Genomic DNA, 19,255 nt, shown 5'->3' on the forward strand with positions numbered 1-19,255 from the left:
AAGTGCCTTTTGAAAAAGTACCTTTGCAAAATAGCAGTTTGTGTTTGGCAAATTATTCGAATAATGCTTTTTGCAAGCTCATTGTGTTTGACCAATCTTTTCACAAAGTACTTTTACGTATCAAATTACCAAAAAGGATAGTAAAGGTACAGTTTGCAATTAATATTATTTAAAAAAATTAAATATTTATTATTAAAAAGTTCAATTGAAATTTAAAATGTAAAGTAAAAATATAAATTAAAATTTTCAATCAATATAAAATACGTTATTCCAAAGCAATAACATTGAGTATTTGATATTACTTATTATTTATGATAATCTAAATATATCAAAATACATCATTCATAAATTTAAAATCTACTCTTAGGAATAGGAGAAAGAGAATAAAAGTATGATTAAAATAAATAAAGAGAAGAAAGGTATAGTAGAAATAAAAAGGAAAAGGAAAAGGAAAAGAAAAATATTAAATTAATAAGGGCTAATTTGGAGGCTATAAATTTATTGTAAGGTTATTTTTGTCTTGAACAATTAATTTTTTGCTTCTGCTTCTGCTAAGAAGCTAGAATCTGTAGCTTCTCCCCAAAAGCAGAAAAACTGCTTCTGTTGCTGCTCAAAAGTATATTTTCATCTTAGCCAAACATCTTAAATTTTTCAAGAAGTACTTTTTTTACAAAAAAAAAAAAAAAAAAATTAGCAAATACACATAGGGCGGAAAATATTTACCCGCCCCTACCCATTACCTTTTCCCCCTACCCATTTTTTTTAATACCCAACCAAATAAAGTTAATTCAAGCCAAAACAATTCAAGCCAAGACAATTCAAGCCAAAACCAAGCAAGTTAAACCAAATCAAGCTAAGCAAAGCCAACCCCATTCAAGCGAAGTCAAAGAAAGACAAAAATCAAGCTAAGGTAAGCCAAAATTGGTATAAGAAAAAAACGTTGAGATGGGTGGGTAGGTATGGGTAATATGGGTAATTAATTTTAATTGGTTACGTATATATTGTAAATAGTTTCAAATGGGTAGGACAGAGTAATTATTTTAACTCAATGGCTATTTTACATAAATTGTTCCAAAAAAAAAAAATACTTTTGACCTCCTAAATCCATACATTTATAATCAAACATTTAGTCGTAGAGTTTCTTAAAATATAACATTTACTGGTAATGTTTCATATAATGCTAATATATATAATTTTTTAATTCTTAAATATTTTCCTCGTGAATTCATTTTCCTCCAATTGAAGGAAAATATTTTCCCTACCAAAAGGAGAAAAAACATTATCCAAAACTCTTTTTCAACCTTTCCCACCCTATCTCTCCTCTTACCCCCCCCCCCCCCCCTCAACCCAGCCATCACCCCCAACCATGCCTCCCCCCCAGCCCTCACCCCCTATTGTTTGCCAAAATTATATATTTTTCCAAAAAAATTATTTTCTACACTAACCAAATACTACAGAATATTTTTCCGGAAAAATTTCACTCACCAACCAAATATGAAAAAACTAAGTGATCGAGAAAAATATTTTTCTTTCTTTACAAAGACACCGTTAGTCATTACTTAGATAAGGTCTATTTTATACCAGGGGTCTTTTCTGGTTTGATAAGATATCCGTACGTACTTCCAGACATAAGCATGAGGATTTAGAAAGAGGGAAACAAAAAAAAGGCAAATTTTAAGCAATCGAAACAACTGGTCCCCAGTAAAGCATGGAGTTGAACCCAACTAGTTTGTAATTGAAACGTAGTTGACTGATTAACTGATTTAGCTTCCAAAGATACAAAAACCAGTCAGTAACAACTGGACAACTGAGATTTGATATGAATGAATCCTGTGTACTCCAAAAGACCAACAAAAGCACGAGTTTTAATATTCACTCGCTATTATGATAGAGAAGATGAAGTAGCCAGAATTCCTCACAAAATTGTCAATCCGGGCTGTTAATCACGATATCTCAAATTAACGAACATCCAAAAATCACATAAACGTGAAACACTGGATAAAGAATAATAAAGTCTATTTTTCCGCCCAGTTCGTAAAGAGTACAAATAAATACAGCAAGGTCCAAGCTATTTGCCCATCATTAACAATGAATATTCTCAACAAGCAAAAATGAAAAAGGACTGGACTCTCAGCACAGTGAAAACGGAAGATGGATTGCCTTGCATGCTACTAAGCAAGTCCCACAAATTAAGGCACACACTTCTTCACCATCAATACTTACAGTGAAACGCTACAACAGAGATTCACCCCTCAAGAGTTGTTAACCCGTCACAACCAAACAATTTCAGCTGAGGAAAGAGGAACCTTTGAGACAGCAACTGCCTACCTGTAGCGACTTGATTCAGAGCATCATATTAAATTCATTCTCTGTTAGCGCCACAAAGCTACTAAAAGGTCCCAGGCCGATATTTCATTGGCACGAGAATGGTGGCAAAACACGGTCAGCAATATAAAACCCTGTAAGATTTTCAGCATCTATGAGCACCTACTATTTTAAAGAAACATAGTATAAAACTTGATGGTTCTAACTGGTTTGCAATTGATATATTGAAAACAGATGAAATGGAAAGTCCCTCGAGCACATACGGAAAGATCCCAAATCCAAAATTTAGAGAGAATGTTTACTTTTGAATCTTTATTTTTCATTGAATCTTTATTTTCTTGCAACTTTGAACAATGAGTCTGATTGCATCACGTCACTATAAGATAATTCAAATACAACAGAGAATTCATTTTTCGTGTAAACTTATTAGGGGATCAAGAACAAAACTCATTCTCTACCTTGCCTAACCCTCTATATCAAACTACCCTCCCAAAAAAATCTTTTCCCAAATCAAATAGCTACTTGGTTCCCCAATTCACCAATTGTTTCGCTCTCTTCCTAGCTTACAAGTTTAATTGCAATGAATGGAGCGAGTAAAGCAAACTTTTAACACCAAAACCAATTAAGGATAAAATAATTGGCACAGACCTAGGAAGAACCTCACATAACAGATTTATCGACTTAAAGCATACCAATCAGGAAGGGTCTGAGAAGGAGAGACAGATATTTATCCCTCTATCCCATGCCAAACTAGATAGAGCAACCTAAATTATATCTGCTTGCACTTGTCATTTAAGGCCCCAAGGCCCAAACACCTACCCAAAACTAACCCAGAGATTCCCTTGTAAAAGCACCTGCCCCATCAACTTTCATCTTTCCACGAAATGACATCACTTACCAAAAAGTCCTAGTCATCTCCGTCACTGCTTGTTTGAGATTCTTCATCTATGCCATACATAACTTCATCTACCTCATCATCCTCACTTTCATCCATCTGCCCCTCGAGTGTTAGTGCGGGGCTTTTCCTATTATCAGCCTTCTCAATCTGAAAAGTAAGAACAGAGAAGGGTTCGTATGAGAACATGTACTGGACTGCCAAATTTCTTTTACAATTGAAGTAACCAACCTGTGCCATTACGAGCTGCAAACGGCCAGATAACTGCAATAAAGAGCTCAGGGCTGCCACCTTTGACCTGGTAAGCTGAAGAAACACAAACGATGAAGTACTTAATACCTTTCAAAAATTTTCAGTCTAACAATAGTGATGTTTCGTCATCATGAACAAATAAGAAAATCTTCAACTACCGAGAGACAACTAATTATGGTGACAAATTCTTCAAAATAGTTGGAAAACAAGGGTTGATCTGGCCCGTTGTTCCAGAAACCAGAGCTCAGTTGGAGATCCAATTCTTGGGGAAGTGACAAAAAAAATGTGACATTTATAAAGCATAATATCATGTTGGTGGGAGTTAGCACTCTATTTATTGTGGCAATGTGGCTCCATAGAAATGAGCATGCCTACTCACAGACATTAGTGCCAGTACTTCATCAGAGGAATTTAAAAACTAAAAGCCGAATGGGAAATTGAATAAACCTCAAGATATGTTAAAACTGATTTTAATCAGATATTGACTTCAGTCACCAAACAAATGAGAACCCAAACTAATGAATATTGGGACGGAACAGGTCCAAATGAAGCGGAATGGATTACTTATGTAGTCAACCCCAACTAATTTCGGATTAAGCTATCCACCAAATGATGTATATTGTAAAATGACTTCCATTTCCCTTTGATTTTTTGGTCATTTTCAAACTTGTTCGGTGATCAAACTTCATTAAGCGTTCATGACTACTAATCTTCTTGTAGTCTTGTACAAAGCAAATTCTGTTGAAACTTGACAAGTTTGGAAGGACAAATGTCACTGCCCACCCAATGAGTTCCCAGCTTAGCTACTCAAGGGCCACTACATTACACTTCAGATGTCCCCACTAACAGATGTCCCCACTAACCACCCCTTGTGGAGAAAGGAGGGAGCTTTTTAAGTGGGCGTTTGGACATAAGAATTGTAAAATTTCGAAAAAAAGAAAAAAAAAATTTCAAGTGAAAATGGTACTTGAAAATTAGAGTTGTTTTTGGACATGAATATAATTTTGGGTTGTTTTTGAATTTTTGTGAGTGATCTGATTGAAAATTTTGAAAAACAGCTTTTTGGAGTTTTTCAAATTATCGAAAAAATCCAAAATTCATCTTCAAGTGAAAATTTGATTGTGGCCAAACATGATTTCAAAAAAAAAAGTGAAAATTTTTCGGAAAAAAGTGAAAAAACTTTCATGGCCAAACAGGCTCTAAGATGCTTGCAAGATTTTTGAAGACAAAGAGGAGGAACATAGTTACATTAAGCATGAATCTCTTAGCTCCTTTTTTTGTGTGACATGGCTAGAATCAATGGACGTAGACGCTATGATACATACTATTAGTAATCTGCACAGCTTGTAATTGGAATGTACACGCCAACCAGCACTTTCTCCATGCTGGTCTTTCTGATATAATACTACTCTCCAATTACTTATCACAAAAAAAAAAAAAAAAGGACTGCAAGAATGAGTCTTCAACTTAGGTAACAAAATATAGGTAAAATAATCGATTTTTAAAAGGCACTTTCTTCGTTAATCAATGGAGGGAATATGATTCCTTGCACAAATATGCAGGGTTTGCCGTACTAAAATAAACTGCAGTATCGAGAAAAAATGGCGCTCTATAAGGCAGTGTATTACATGGACTCTTTGTTTACCTAGAATATATGGACCGGCAATGTTATTAAAGGCGAAAAGCGCAAAAAAGCTCTAAGATCTGTTGGGGCTTTAAGCACAAAGCGCAAATAAAGCGTAGGCTTTAATGAAAATAGGCGCAAATGGAGAAAAACTACAAATATGTATGTGTAGTCTAAGACTAATATCTATAAGCATAAATATACCAAATATATGGACAAAGAAATTGAAGAAAATTTACGATAAAGTGAAGTATCAATTGTTTAGTGTCGTCTCTTCCGGATTACGCTTGTTAGCAAGGAAAAATATGCCTTAGAGCCTTGATGACAATACTGAAGCGCCCGTTAAGCGAGGCGAAGCGCTCAACATGTTTTGAGCCTCGCTTCAGGGCTTAAGCGCGCTTTAAGCGCGCCTTTGATAACACTGACGGGTAACATGGGTGTGAGCATTCCTTTTTCTTAAAATAATAGTGATATCTAGGCCAGCTTGTGGACTCACTATACCACAAGTTAGCTGCAACTCCCACCAGTACGGGTATTGGCGAGTAACTTTACCCATCCAGTCTTCCGCAAAACGAAAGAAATCACCTAAGTAGGCGTTTGGAGATGAATTGATCGATATTTGAAAAAAAGTTGTATTTGAAATTAAGTTGAAAAGGGTATTTGGGAATTGAAGTTGTTTGGACATGAAAGCACAAATTGAAGTTTTGCGGGTGAAAACTTGGAAAAAAATTCTAAAGCCTGTTTTTCAAACTTCAACTTCCATATTTCAAGTTTGAAGTGGAAACATAGGTGTGAGCATTTCCTTTTTCTTAAAATAATAGTGATATCTAGGCCAGCTTGTGGACTCACTATACCACAAGTTAGCTGCAACCTCCCACCAGTACAGGTATTGGCAAGTAACTTTCGCATCCAGTCTTCCGCAAATCAAAAGAAATCACCTTAGTAGGCGTTTGGACATGAATTGATCGATATTTGAAAAAAAAGTTGTATTTGAAATTAAGTTGAAAAGGGTATTTGGGAATTGAAGTTGTTTGGACATGAAAGCACAAATTGAAGTTCTGTGGGTGAAAGTTGAAAAAAAAATCGTAAAGCCTGTTTTTCAAACTTCAAGTTCCATATTTCAAGTTTGAAGTTGAAACAATGAGCCAGTTTAATCAACAAATAGTTATTTGAAATAATCTCCAAATATCATTTCAAATTTTTGAAACCAAAGCTATCGACAAATGTTATTTCGAGTTTGTATCTCTACTGGAATTTGAACCTGGTCACCAAGGTTTGCACCCACTTCATTGATCAATATGTCACACCCTTGTAAAACCCTGGTGACCAGGATCATGTTGTTCCTCATCTATACCTCAATCCAACACTCATCCCGAATTATGTAATATATATGAGGAACATTATGATCCTGCCAGCATCACAACTTTTGCAAAATGGTTAAAAGAAAATAGTTAACCACCCATATTATCCACTAAAAAATGGGTTGGATAATGAACTTTTTAGAAACGGGTCAAATATGGATAAGAACCATATTATCCATTTAGAAAATGGATAACCAATGGGTCTAACTTTTACATTTGTAAAGCCTCAAATTGGGGGTTCCTCGAGTTAGCGAGACTAAAAATTCTTCCAAAAGTGATCATATGCAAGAAGTCATGGATAATATGGTTACCCATATTATCCGCCGGTCAACCCGTTTTTATCCGTATTAAATATGGGTCGGATCGGATAATTTATCCGTTTTTCATTATTCGTTTTCGACCCGAATCATATCCGACCCGCCCGTTTGCCACTCCTAATCATAGGCAACCTCCTCTACACACACAATAACCGATATTCTTCGTATAAATGTGTGATACTATAATTTTTGGCATGGAACGGTCAACGGCATCCCGATGAAAGATTAGTTATTAGCTTTTTCCTTGACAGACTTTTTCCATAACTTAGCATACCTGTGAAACCTTCCTTCTCCATAACATACCATCTGGAAAACTGTGTCCCTTTGATATGTAACAGCTATGTTGCTCGGACTCTCCGAAAATGTGGCCGAATACGTGTCGGATCCTCCAAAAGTAGTGCATTTTTGAAGGATCCGACACGGGTGCGGCTACATTTTGGAGAGTCCGCGCAACATAGTGTAACAGAATAACACTCATCACATTAAGTTGAGAAAACAAAAGGAAGTAATTTATCAAAAAGATCAATCAGAAAAGGAGTGAATAAACATACATGTAACTAATCAAAAAGATCAATCAGAAACAAGATTATAGAAAACATGAAACCATCAATAACTTGGCACTCCCAAAGTAATCCCATAATTGCCAAGCAACAGTAGCATAGTGGCAGCATATCCTACCTTGTTCAAGGAATCCAGAAGAGGAGTCAGTGGTTCCTGCGATGTAACAAATTCATTGTGGTTCACCAATATACAGTATATCCATGGAAGAACATGTCTTCCCATGCTTGATCTACAAAAAAGAAAATACATGCAAAACGAAAAAAAGAATTACATATGCATAAAGATTTAGCTATCAATAACTAAAAGGTTTCTCCAACTGGTGCAATGATCCGTTCTGCCAAATAAAACAATAACTAGCCTTTTTGCGGAGTTAAAGGAGGGCAAATTCTGATATGAATTTCCAAATGTATCTCGAATTGAGGCCAATGATCAGTTCTGCGACATTATGTTTAATGATTTTGGTACAGAAAAAATTATATATTTAAGAGAGTTTCAGGAGGATGAAATTTTTCCAATATGAATTCCCAAATCCTAACCTAATCGAGAAATCCCCGGAGGGCAGGTGCTGTCGAAGGTCGGTGAATAATGGGCCCGCCCTTAACCTTCTTCACTTTACCCAGCTCCCTCTGCCCGTTTCAACTAAAACACCAGGCTTTTGTCAGCGCCAGGTTCGAACACGTGAGGTGTGCCTAATCTACACATCACGCGCTGCCCACTTATCACTAGATCAAAGCCCTGGGGCTATTTGTTGGTAGTAGTTTCAAGATCTTTCAATTTTATCTCAAAATTCAAATGACTAGTGTCCAAGAACAATCTGTGAAACTAGTTTTCACATCCAAGAACTGAACCAGGCAATTATTTTAGGGACTTAACTCAAAATAGAGTACAATTTTGTAGTGCATTTCTTTTTTCCCCTTAAGTGGGAGGATGCAGTGCATCTGTTAATACATGCAATATCCTTCAAGGATTTGAAGAGCCCACCTGGACTGCCATGCAGCCACCAAGGCATTCAATAAGTTGTAAGCATCAGGCGACTCCAAAGATAAAACAGCTGATTTCATCTGCGTTCAATGAATACAGTTCAAACAAATTATTGAAGATATGGTAACATAAAAAGTGAGCAAATCAGACCCAAGAGTATCCTCAGTATTCCAAGAGATACAGACCTTCTTCGGTGGCATACTAGCATCAACACTTATTCCTTTCAAAATCTTAGGATCAAGAATTGAGCTAGGCGAGAGATCATAGTCACTGCTAATTATACCTATGGATCTTAACTGGTCCTCCATGCAAATTGTGACCTCATCTTCACCATGTTTACCAATGACATCTGTAAATAGCAAAGCAAAAGCTTCCACGCTAAGTAGTAAACATTTAGGTAACATATAATTTATTCTCGAGACAAAAGGATAAACACAAAAAAGTTAATTGAGACAATATTCTAACAGTCCATAAAACTCGGGATGAGAACTATAGTTAGCGAAAACTTCCGAGTTCTTCTAACAAAATCTCATCTGAGGTCACATAACTTACTCTTCACCAGTACTCCCTCTGTTTCAAAAAGATTGGCACATTCCTATATTTCCTTAATGGGAAGCTTCTATAGCCACACAAATGTTATGGCTTGTTTAAGACCACAGGTGTCAAGTTTTATAGTCAAAATGTTATGGCATATTTAAGACCACAAGTTTCAAAAAAATTCCTCTCTTTATTAAACTTTGTGCCAAGTCAAACTAAGACAAACAAATTGAAATGGAAGTAGTAGTAAAGCACTGATGAAAAGTGAAGAAAGTTCCTCTCACACATTTGAGTTGACAAATTAATATTCAGTGCAAAAGCACTAGTCAGATCATGGATCACAAGTCTCAATATGACGATTAACCCGAATAAAGCAGGGATCTGAGAGCAGCAGAGAATGTCAAATGAGTGTTGTTTACTTCAACCTAAGAACAATTCTGGCATGGAGTAACCCGTAATGTTACCAAAGGCGAAAAGCGCAAAAAAGCTCTAAGGTACGTTGGGCCTTTAACCGCAAGGCACAACTAAAGCGTGGCTTTTAATGAAAAAAGGCGCAACTGGAGAAAAAGTAAAAATATGTATATGTAGTCCAAGACTAATAATTATAAGCATGAATAACAAATATATGGACAAAGAAATTGAAAAAAAATTACGATAAAACGAAATATCAATTGTTTAATGTCGCATTTTCAGGATTACACTCATTGGCAAGGAAAAGTATGTCTTAGACCCTTGATGTGACACTAAAGCGATCACAAAGCAAGGCGAAGCGCTCAACATGTTTTGAGCCTCACTTCAGGGCTTAAGCGCGCTTTAAGCGTGCCTTTGACAACACTACTTTTATCAGCAGTTCTAATCTGTAAGATTCTTCCTCTTCGCCTTTGACAACACTACTTTTATCAGCGGTTCTAAGCTATAAGATTCTTCCTCTTACGGAATGGCAATGTGCCTTGAAATCAAGATATGCAACCACAACAAGTTCGAAATACAGACACACAAAAAGTGTGCCAAAAAAACCAAGATAACACAAAAATTGGTGCAATGTTAGGTGATACCTTTGCTTACTGTGGGCTTAATTCCATGCTCGACACCAACCTGATCAAGAATCTTAGGCAAAGGAAGTAAGGCACCCTCTGCATTTGCACAATCAAGAGCAGTAACTGTTCAATGCAAAAAAAAAAAAAATGGTTAGGACAGACGTGTATCAAACATGCAAATTGATCATCGCATTTAATGATGGTACAGACCATGAAACAGGAAAAAGGGTTGTCTCAAATCATTGTGATTCTTAACCTTTAAAATTGAAAACAAAGTAGCACTTTTTCCTTCCATCCTGAAGAAACAGATGGTCGAAAAGGTAAACGTGTTGCAAATTACCATTTATCAGTGTAACTCCATAACTCTGTCTCAGGAAAATTATGCTGAAACATCCCAAACATCACCTCATACTTATGCATAGTAAACGAATGCCCTCTGTCTCAGGAAAATTATGCTGAAACATCTCAAGCATCACCTCATACTTATGCATATTAAATGAACGCCAAAATCATACACAACTTGCAGCTTAAGGATTACACAAAAGAGGAGAAAGACATTAAAAGTACATAATGGCACAGGACGACTGTCATCTCAAGCCGACAATTTTTCTTTTATGATTAATATGGCATAAGATTGTATCAGATGGGTGCTGAGAATACAAAAAGGGGCTAGAAACAAGAACGTGGTGCTGGATTGGACCTACTTTCATCCTAGACATTTTCAAATACTAAAACGTAAAGACAGGATTCACAAGGATACATTGGGCTCTTCTACCTACTGGGCCATAGATTATGAGGTCGAAATTCTCTAACAATCTGGAGAATAAGTTAAGTGAGGTAGGGACATGTAGATATTATCCACGTGGAAAGAAATGAAAATGCATTAAAATTTGGGAGGGAATAGCAAATTTGCTGATATAAAGGAAGATTCCAGAAACATTTACATCGTCATGCCAAATATGTCAATAGCAATCCATACCTATTTAACCCGGCAATTTGATTATCAAATACGGGGTTCAACAATTTTATGTTTTGACATAGAAATTAGAGAAGACAGGGGAGGCAAGTGCAAAGGAAGGAGGAGAGAGTGTTACCCTGACTCTGAGTGTTAGATGCTTGTTTAGATTTGCGAGATTGACTGAAGGGTAGAAGGATCCCGTCAAGTGAACTTTTTAATCTGATATCCGCCCCAGGCTGCACCATAACTTTTTCAAATGATGGTTTTATTAACAAGCCATATGCAACAAACATATGACCGGAACCAGATGTGCCAATAGATTGCAATTTTGCTGAAAAAATACTATGCACGGCTTCTTTATGTTTCTTCAGAATTTTATCATCTAAAGATGCGCATATTTTTGTGGGCTTCAAATTGTGCAATTCCTCAAAACTCTTTTCCATGCCAAAAGTAGCAAACACCAATTTCTGAAATGGCCAAAACACCTAAACTAGCATCATTTTCAACTCCAGATTTAATGCAGTAACTATCCAAAAAGACAGCAGGGTGATCCATTGGAAGCAAGCAGCACGCTGATTTCTTTTTGCTACCATCCAACTTCCAAACTGCTACGTGTCGGTCACCACCAGCAGAAGAAAGTACATGTCTCCCATCTTCAGAGAAAATCATACACCGAACAGCCCCCTAATATAAAAAGGAGAAAAGAAATAAGGTGACTCACAAGGATGGTAACAGAAGTATTCTGCAGTCTGTATTAACTTCACTTAATCCCGATGCAAATGCATCAAAAGGGAAGCATATAAAAAATAAAATGAAATATGCATAACACTCACAGGGTGGCCTGAAAACTTCTGGAGCTTTTTGTCATCCAAGCAATTGAAAATTTTCAACTGAGAAGTTGCTGTTGCTAATATTTTCCCATCTGGCTAGACAGAAAGCCAAAAGAGGAACCAGTATCATATCAGCATAACCAAATTAAGCATAGAATGTTGGCTGATACAAGAAAACGACTACAGGAATGCTAACACGAGATAGAGGGAGAAGGAGGACACAAATGGAGCAATGGCATGTATCCAGAACATATAGTGATCTAAATATGACACGAGAAGAATCTTGATAACTCTTAGCTCAGGGAATCTTGTATCATTGTTGCGAGTACTCCATTTTGCATTTAAAAAACGACAAGGGGTAAAAGATGCCACTCATTCAGTAACTCATCCAGATTGACTAAAACCTGGATAATTAAAATATAGCCATCATCAAAGACAATGAACATTTACAGATACAAACCTGACGAAACGGATAAAGATGATATTGCTTTAGTGGAAGCTTTAAACTTATGCAGTAAGTTCCCCGACATGGAGTCAATTTTGCAAACCAGTCCATCAGCACCAGCCGTGTAAATGAATGAACCATGTGAAGGGAATGAGATGGCATTGACACCGCTGCTCATTGACATACGAATTTCAATAAAAGCAGGGGAGATATGTCATATCATAATCTTACTATATAATAAAAATCCTATACGTAAATATAAGGCAATGCACCTTTGAACTGTGAGAATGATAAATGTAAGAAGAGCAGAGACAAGCTTCAAGATGGAGATAGTACAAGTGGCAAGTGGCGGAGCCAGAAATTTCCCTAAGGGGTGTAAAATATAAAAAGGTAAATACACAGAGAAGCTAAGGGGATTCAATATATAGCATATATACATAAAAATAATATTTTGACCTAGCTACATAGTGTAATTTTCCGGTGAAGAGGTGTCAGCTCCTTAACCTAAGGTGGCTCCGCCACTACAAGTGGCATGAGCTACGGGTCATTACTATACTTCTGAGAGTAACTTTTATTGAAAAGAGTTCCGCTTTACTTTTACAAATTTAGGATACAAAAGCACGGAGCAACTAATGACAACCAAAAACAACAAGAGTAAAACATGGCGAAAAAATATTTTCATCACAAAATAGCAGAACTAACAAAAATTCATCCAAAAACTCCTTCTTCGAAGTTGGACATATGTGCTAGACATCAAATTCTGAGCCTCTATATTTATACTTGTCAAATTGCAATCTAAAAGCTACTCTACCTTTTCTTCATAATGTGTCCTACACCTCGAATTGAATGTCCAACACATAGTACGCAGAAGAACACATAAAAGAAAGCTATTTACCATTCTTTCTACAAGTCAAGATAATATTAGTTATGAGTTACGCAAAGAACTCACCCAGGATGGCAATCAGTAAATCTCCATTTGAGATGACCTGCAGATACATCTAGAGCCAAAACATCACCACTGCCTGTACCTAAAACCAATAATGAAGTTCCAAGCTTCCTTTTTTTCTGAGCAACAAGTAAAATAGCTCTCAATAAAGGAGTTGAAGTTAGATTAGAACTAAATATTCACTCTGTTTCAATTTATGTGACAGGCTTTCTTCATTAATCAGTGACATATTTCTAATTTATTAATAATTTAACTTTAAACTTTTCATTTTATCCTAAATGAGAAGCTATGCCTTTACCATTAAGCTTTTAAGACCACAAGTTTTACAAGTATTTTTTTTTTCTTCAACTCCGTGCCGAGTCAAACTAAATTGGAACGGAGGGAGTAATACATTTTCTTTTCTCAGACAGGGAATTTCACCTTTCTGTCACATGATAACCACTTCATGCAAGTATAATCCATAGAAAGATGACCTCCTGGCTTAGTAAACAAGCTTGCTGTTGTCTCAGTTGACACAATATCTGCAAACTCCGTTTGTACCTGACCCTTCAGTGTATCCCATATCTGAAAGTAAATGGTAATACAGTGAAATAAAATTCCAATAAAATGTAAAAATTTCTTTAACATGATTAGAGGAGTATACCTTGATACGGCCATCACCAAAACTGATAGCAAAGAAGTCCAAAGAGGGACTCAAACAAGTCAAAATGTCCCTTATATTTGTTGTGCCCATTGCTGAAAGGGATGATCTGAAACGAAAGTAAAAACTCCAGCTGCTGCACGGGCGGTGACCAAGGGCGGCTCTAGGGTGAGGCAAGGGTAAGGCAAGTGAAGCTTTTGCCAAGTCGAGCGCTGATGAGAGGAATATATGTAATTTATATTTATATAATTATGATAAAATATTTTAAATAGCGAAAAATATGAAGAAAGATTATACATAAACAAGAAAAAAATTGATAAGCAAGTAATTATATTATTTAATAATAAGAGAAAAAATTTATCCTATTGTATTAAGAGCCCGTTTGGCTTAGTTGATCTAAAGTAGTTGATACGTATTAATGATTTAAAACACTTTTAAGTGTTAAAACTAATTTAATGAATAAGTAATAATGTGTTTGGACAAAAGTGTTCAAACTAATAATAAGTATGTGAAATGTTTGGGGAAAAAGTGATAATAAGTATTTTTTCTGTTAAAATAACTTAAATGCCCTTAAAATTATTTACCGTAATAAAAACGTAATTTTTACAAGATTGTAAATTAAAAGTTGATTCAAATAGAATAATTTATGTCTCATTAAACTTTTAACACAAAATTATTTTTTATAAATAAAAATTATTTTAAGATAAGTTAAACAACAAACATAATCTTTAATATAATAATTAATATTTTGACTAAAGTTTAGTTTGTGAGTAAATCATACTTTTTAACACAAAATTAATTTTTATAAATAAAATTTATTTTAAGATAAGTTAAACAACAAACATAATCTTTAATATAATAATTAATATTTTGACCAAAGTTTGTGAGTAAATCATACTTAAAATAAGTACATAAAATTTTGTATAAAACATATACGCAATTAATGAAATCTTGTTTGTTGTTAATTAAATTAAAACATTCAAATATCATAAATATTTGCAACAATATAATCACGAGTTGCAATCAAAAGTTTGGTATGTAATAAACAATGCAAACAATTTGTTTAAGTTAAAGAAGATGAAAGAAGAGTGATTTATAAACGAGCAACTTTCTCACTTGCTGTTGACATAGAAAAGCTTCAAACTTGAATATAGTTTCTTGATGATGGCAGTAGGGTTACTGAATTTGGAGAAAAGACGTGAAAAAGGTGAAGGAATGACGTTAAGAAGAGAGTCGGAATTAATATTGTACTTTATAAAGTATATTTCACAAATTATGATAACATTAGGGATAGAATAGTAAAATACTTGGGCAATCCTGCCAGTCGAGGAGGCTACTTGGGAGGAGATGCAGAGCAGTTATCCACGCCTATTTGAGACTCTAGATATGACTATAGCCTCGTTCGAGAATGAATGTTTATTTAAGAGGGAGAGAATGTAATGATCTGACCCGTCGTTTTATGTATTGTATCCCTCTTCCCCTGTTTTATCGCTTCTTTTATGTTCATTTGTAGTAATGTGATTTACCGGGGTGGTTGTTTTAGTTTCGTGGAAGTTTTGGAGTCAATTGGGGCACTTAGTCCCAAGGTTGGAAGCTTAAGTTGAAAGAGTTGATAGAAGTTTAGCTTTTGTGTAAACGACCCCGAAATAGATCTTGATGGTTTAAACACCTTTGGAAGGTAATTTTGGACTTAGGAGTATGTTCAGATATTGATTTGGAGGTGTGTAGGTTGGTTTGAGGCTCTTTAGCGAAAATGAGAAAAGTTGAGGGTTTTGGAAGGTTGAGAGGTTTGACCGAGAGCTGACTTTGTTGATACCGAGTTCATATTTTGGTTCCTGGAGTTGGAATAGGTCCGTTGTGTCATTTAGGAATAGTGTGCAAAATTTGAGGTCATTCGAAGTTGATTTGATATAGTTCGACATTGGTTTTAGAAGTTGGAAGTTCAGTAGTTTCATTGGGCTTGAATTGGGGTTTGGTTCATAATTCTGATGTTGTTTGATGCAATTTGAGGCTTCGACTAAGTGCATATCGTGTTTTAAAATGCATTGGTATCTTTTGATGGGGTCTCGAATGCCTCGGGTGTAATTTAGAGTGAAATCGGATTGAGATTTGGACTTAAGGAAATGATGAAGCTTCAGGTATGGTGTAACCGCACCTGCGTGGTTTGGTCCCAGGTGCGGAGCCATAGACGCGGCCTATTGTGCGCAGGTACAAAATTTGGGAAGGAAGTCTGGGAGCGTAGATGCGAAGGTGATTCCGCAGAAGCGGACGCACTTCTGTGCAACCAGGTTCGCAGAAGCGGAGTTGAGCTGGCAAGGTAGTGGTCGCAGATACGTACGGGGTGCTGCCTTTGCGGAAGCGCAAGTGCGAAGTTTGTCCGCAGAAACGGACTCCCAGATGCAAAGATTTTATCCGCAGGTACGGAAAAGCGAAGGCTTCAGGAGGGCCGCAGATGCGCAATTGGGCCGCACTCGCGGAACCGCATATGCGCAATTGGGATGCAGCTGCGAAACCGCATATGCGGTTAAGTGAGCCGCAGGTGTGGAATGACTAGCAAAACTTATATCGAAGGGTTTCATATTTTTCTCTAATTAACTCGGGTAGGGGCAATTTTTTAGAGGGTTTTGACTACAATTGAAGAGGTAAGTGAAGATTCATCATTTTTATTGATAAATATTGATACCCATTGATTATTACACCTAGTTTATAGGTGTTTAAGGTGAAAATTGGAGATTTAGACTATGTTGTTGGAGAGTAAGATTTGATGGTTTACGGGTCAATTTGTGATTGGAATTGGATAATTTTAGTACGGTTGAACGCGCAATTGAATGGGTATTCAGAATTTATGAATTTTCTCCGATTTTGGGGGTGCGAGCCCGGGGTTGACTTTCCGATTTTAGTTAAAGACCTTAGCTTTATCATATGGAATCGATTCCTATAGCTTGTATTGATTAAATTAAGTTGTTTTGGCTAGTTTCGGATCGTTCGGAGGCCGATCCGCCAGGCAAAGGCTTGTTGTAGTATTGATTTGCGCATTTTGAGGTAAGTAAAATTTCTAAACTTGGAATTGAGGTATTTATCCCCTAAAAAATATGTTATTTGTGTTGTGTTAGAGTGACGCGCATGTTAGGTGACGACCGTGTGGCCGTGCACCATATAAATCACGATCCGGGTTGATTTTTGTACTGTGCTGCTATCAACTCTTGTTTTATTCGTGAAATTCCTACTTATTAGAGTAATTGAGTTGTAACTCACGTTAGAAATCATGTTTATGCTATGTGTTAATTCGGTTGAGACCTAACGAGGCTATTTTTGTTGTTTTGAGTTATCTGCTTTGACTGTAATTATATACTCAGTCATGATTCGTCACTTGCATATTATATCTCAGTCTCTGTTCATCGTGCATTATTGCATCACATGTTATCGTTTATTGGGATGAGTGGTATGAGATTGTGAGCCCTTGAGACTTGAGAGGTTGATGGTTAAGGTGGGCCTTAGAGGCGTGTTGAAAATGTTACTGTAGATCGGGCTGCATGCCGCAGCAGGCCATATTGACTTTACTATTATTATTATTATTATTATTATTATTATTATTATTATTATTATTATTATTATTATTATTATTATTATTATTATTGTTGTTGTTGTTGTTGTTGTTGTTGTTGTTGTTGTTATTATTACGGAAAAGGGCCTAAACTACCCTTATCGTTTGCTAAATGGTTTAAAAATACCCTCCGTCCATCTATCCGTCCAAAAAAAGCACATGACGTTAATTCTATTATTAAAATTACCCCCACGTTTAATGGAAGAACTTGTGGGTCTTCAATTTAATGACATGGCAATTTTTTGCTGGACCACGTGGCAGTTCGGGCCAAAATAACTTATTTCGACCCACTTACCTGATCCGACCCTAAGTTTGTTACATGGGTTATAAAACTACATTAACCCTACCGATTTTCAGTATTCTTCTCCCAGTTAGGATCTTGGTCATCTGAAAAGCTCATATGAGCTTCTGCCCAAAATTTCCTTTTCCTTCAAAGCTTGATTTTGGGTGTAAACATTGTGCCTTTATTAAATTACTTTAGAGCTGAATTAAATCACTCACCGGAAAATTCAAAACTCTAGCCGGAAAAACAAATAATTTCGTTAAAGTTATCGGAGAAATTAAAATGGCACCATCGACGAATAGTTTAATTCTATCACTGAAGGTTGTGCTAATATAAATTGGGGCAGTTTCCTTAGCAGTGATATTAAAAGCGTCAATTCCACGGGTTTTTAACGAATTACCAACCATTTGGAGTGCCGTTATAGCTTGGCTTAAACCTCTGTATCTCTTTATTTTTATCAATGGTATAATCATCGTCATCGGTGCCACTTCTTGTTCCTCGAACCATAAGGAGCCCAACTCATCGAGCGATTGATTTCAACTATTGATTACTGCTAGAACACCTCCACAGTCAGATTTGATAGCGATTACACAGTCGGAGCTTCACCCAGTCAAAAGTGAAGTAAAGGAAGTGTTTGAGGCAGCCGCACCTGTGCAGGTGAACAAACTTTTTTACCCAGGTGTTTGAGGTTAAGCTTGTGGTGGTGAATGGCTCTAGAGCTGTAAATGTGAATCAAGTAGATGAAGATGCGAAAGATGAGCCTGTTGACAGTGATGCGATTATGATTTCAAAATTTGTTGTGGCTCCGTTGTAGGAAGTTGAAACTGAAATTTACCAATGTAAATTTGGTCTATTTATGTTCTGTAAGTTTTCCAATGATAGGGTTTATGATTGGAGAAGAAGAAAGGGGGAGGTCAGATTAGTGGGAATGGGTGTGATAAATTCCACCCATATTTGTAAATGGGTCGGATAAGGTAAATGGGTTGAAATAATATTCATTTTTTATTTCAGTCAAAGATCGCCGCGTGGCCCAGTTAAAAATCGCCACGTGGCCCAGTTAAAAATTGCCACGTGGCCCAGTTAAAAATCGCCACGTGGCCCAGTTAAAAACCGCCACGTCATTAAATGAAAGACCCACCAATTCCGCCATTAGTCGGGGGTGTTTAACCAAAAAAATAGATTTTTAGTCAAAGCTAGAAATTAGAAGAATCGGGTTACTGATAATCGGAAAAGTAAATAAAGAAAGAAATTTTAGAATAGCCAAGTATGAAAGCTGGTAAATCAGAGTATATTTCAATAGTTACCCCCCTCCAGTGATTACATATTTCTCCTTTTATAGGTCCCTTTGGGAATCTTTGGAGATGCACGTTATGCCTAAGCCATAATGAGGCTATTACGAGTAATTAATAACATTAAATGGTACGTTACATAATCATTACATTGAATGTATATATTCCTTAACGGCCCCAGCATTTAATACCCTTTAAATGCCGTATTTGCATCTTTTTCTTTAACCAGGTTCATTCGTCTCATTGTTCGTATGTAAATAAGTTTAAACAGGAACGGGGCGATGAACCTTTCGTCCCGTGCCTCTTTTTACCCGTACCTGTTTGTAACTCTTGAACCGTGGCAAATCACAACTCATTATCCATTCCACGT

At 36.3% G+C, this 19,255-nt stretch overlaps 1 protein-coding gene across 1 annotated transcript; it reads right to left on the reverse strand.

Annotated features, from left to right (window-relative positions):
• Positions 1-1,911: 1,911 nt before the first annotated feature.
• On the reverse strand, positions 1,912-13,917 carry LOC109212919 (WD repeat-containing protein 43-like). The gene is given in 14 exon segments (XM_019376648.1): positions 1,912-2,459; positions 3,224-3,370; positions 3,452-3,526; positions 7,453-7,564; positions 8,317-8,396; positions 8,502-8,665; positions 9,909-10,013; positions 10,985-11,285; positions 11,287-11,532; positions 11,682-11,770; positions 12,139-12,293; positions 13,073-13,188; positions 13,490-13,633; positions 13,713-13,917. Coding segments are annotated over 13 exon segments (1,815 nt in total). The 5' UTR covers positions 13,803-13,917; the 3' UTR covers positions 1,912-2,459; positions 3,224-3,232.
• Between the last annotated feature and the right edge of the window lie 5,338 nt (positions 13,918-19,255).

Source organism: Nicotiana attenuata, unplaced genomic scaffold, assembly GCF_001879085.1.
Source record: "Nicotiana attenuata strain UT unplaced genomic scaffold, NIATTr2, whole genome shotgun sequence".
NCBI lineage: Eukaryota > Viridiplantae > Streptophyta > Magnoliopsida > Solanales > Solanaceae > Nicotiana > Nicotiana attenuata.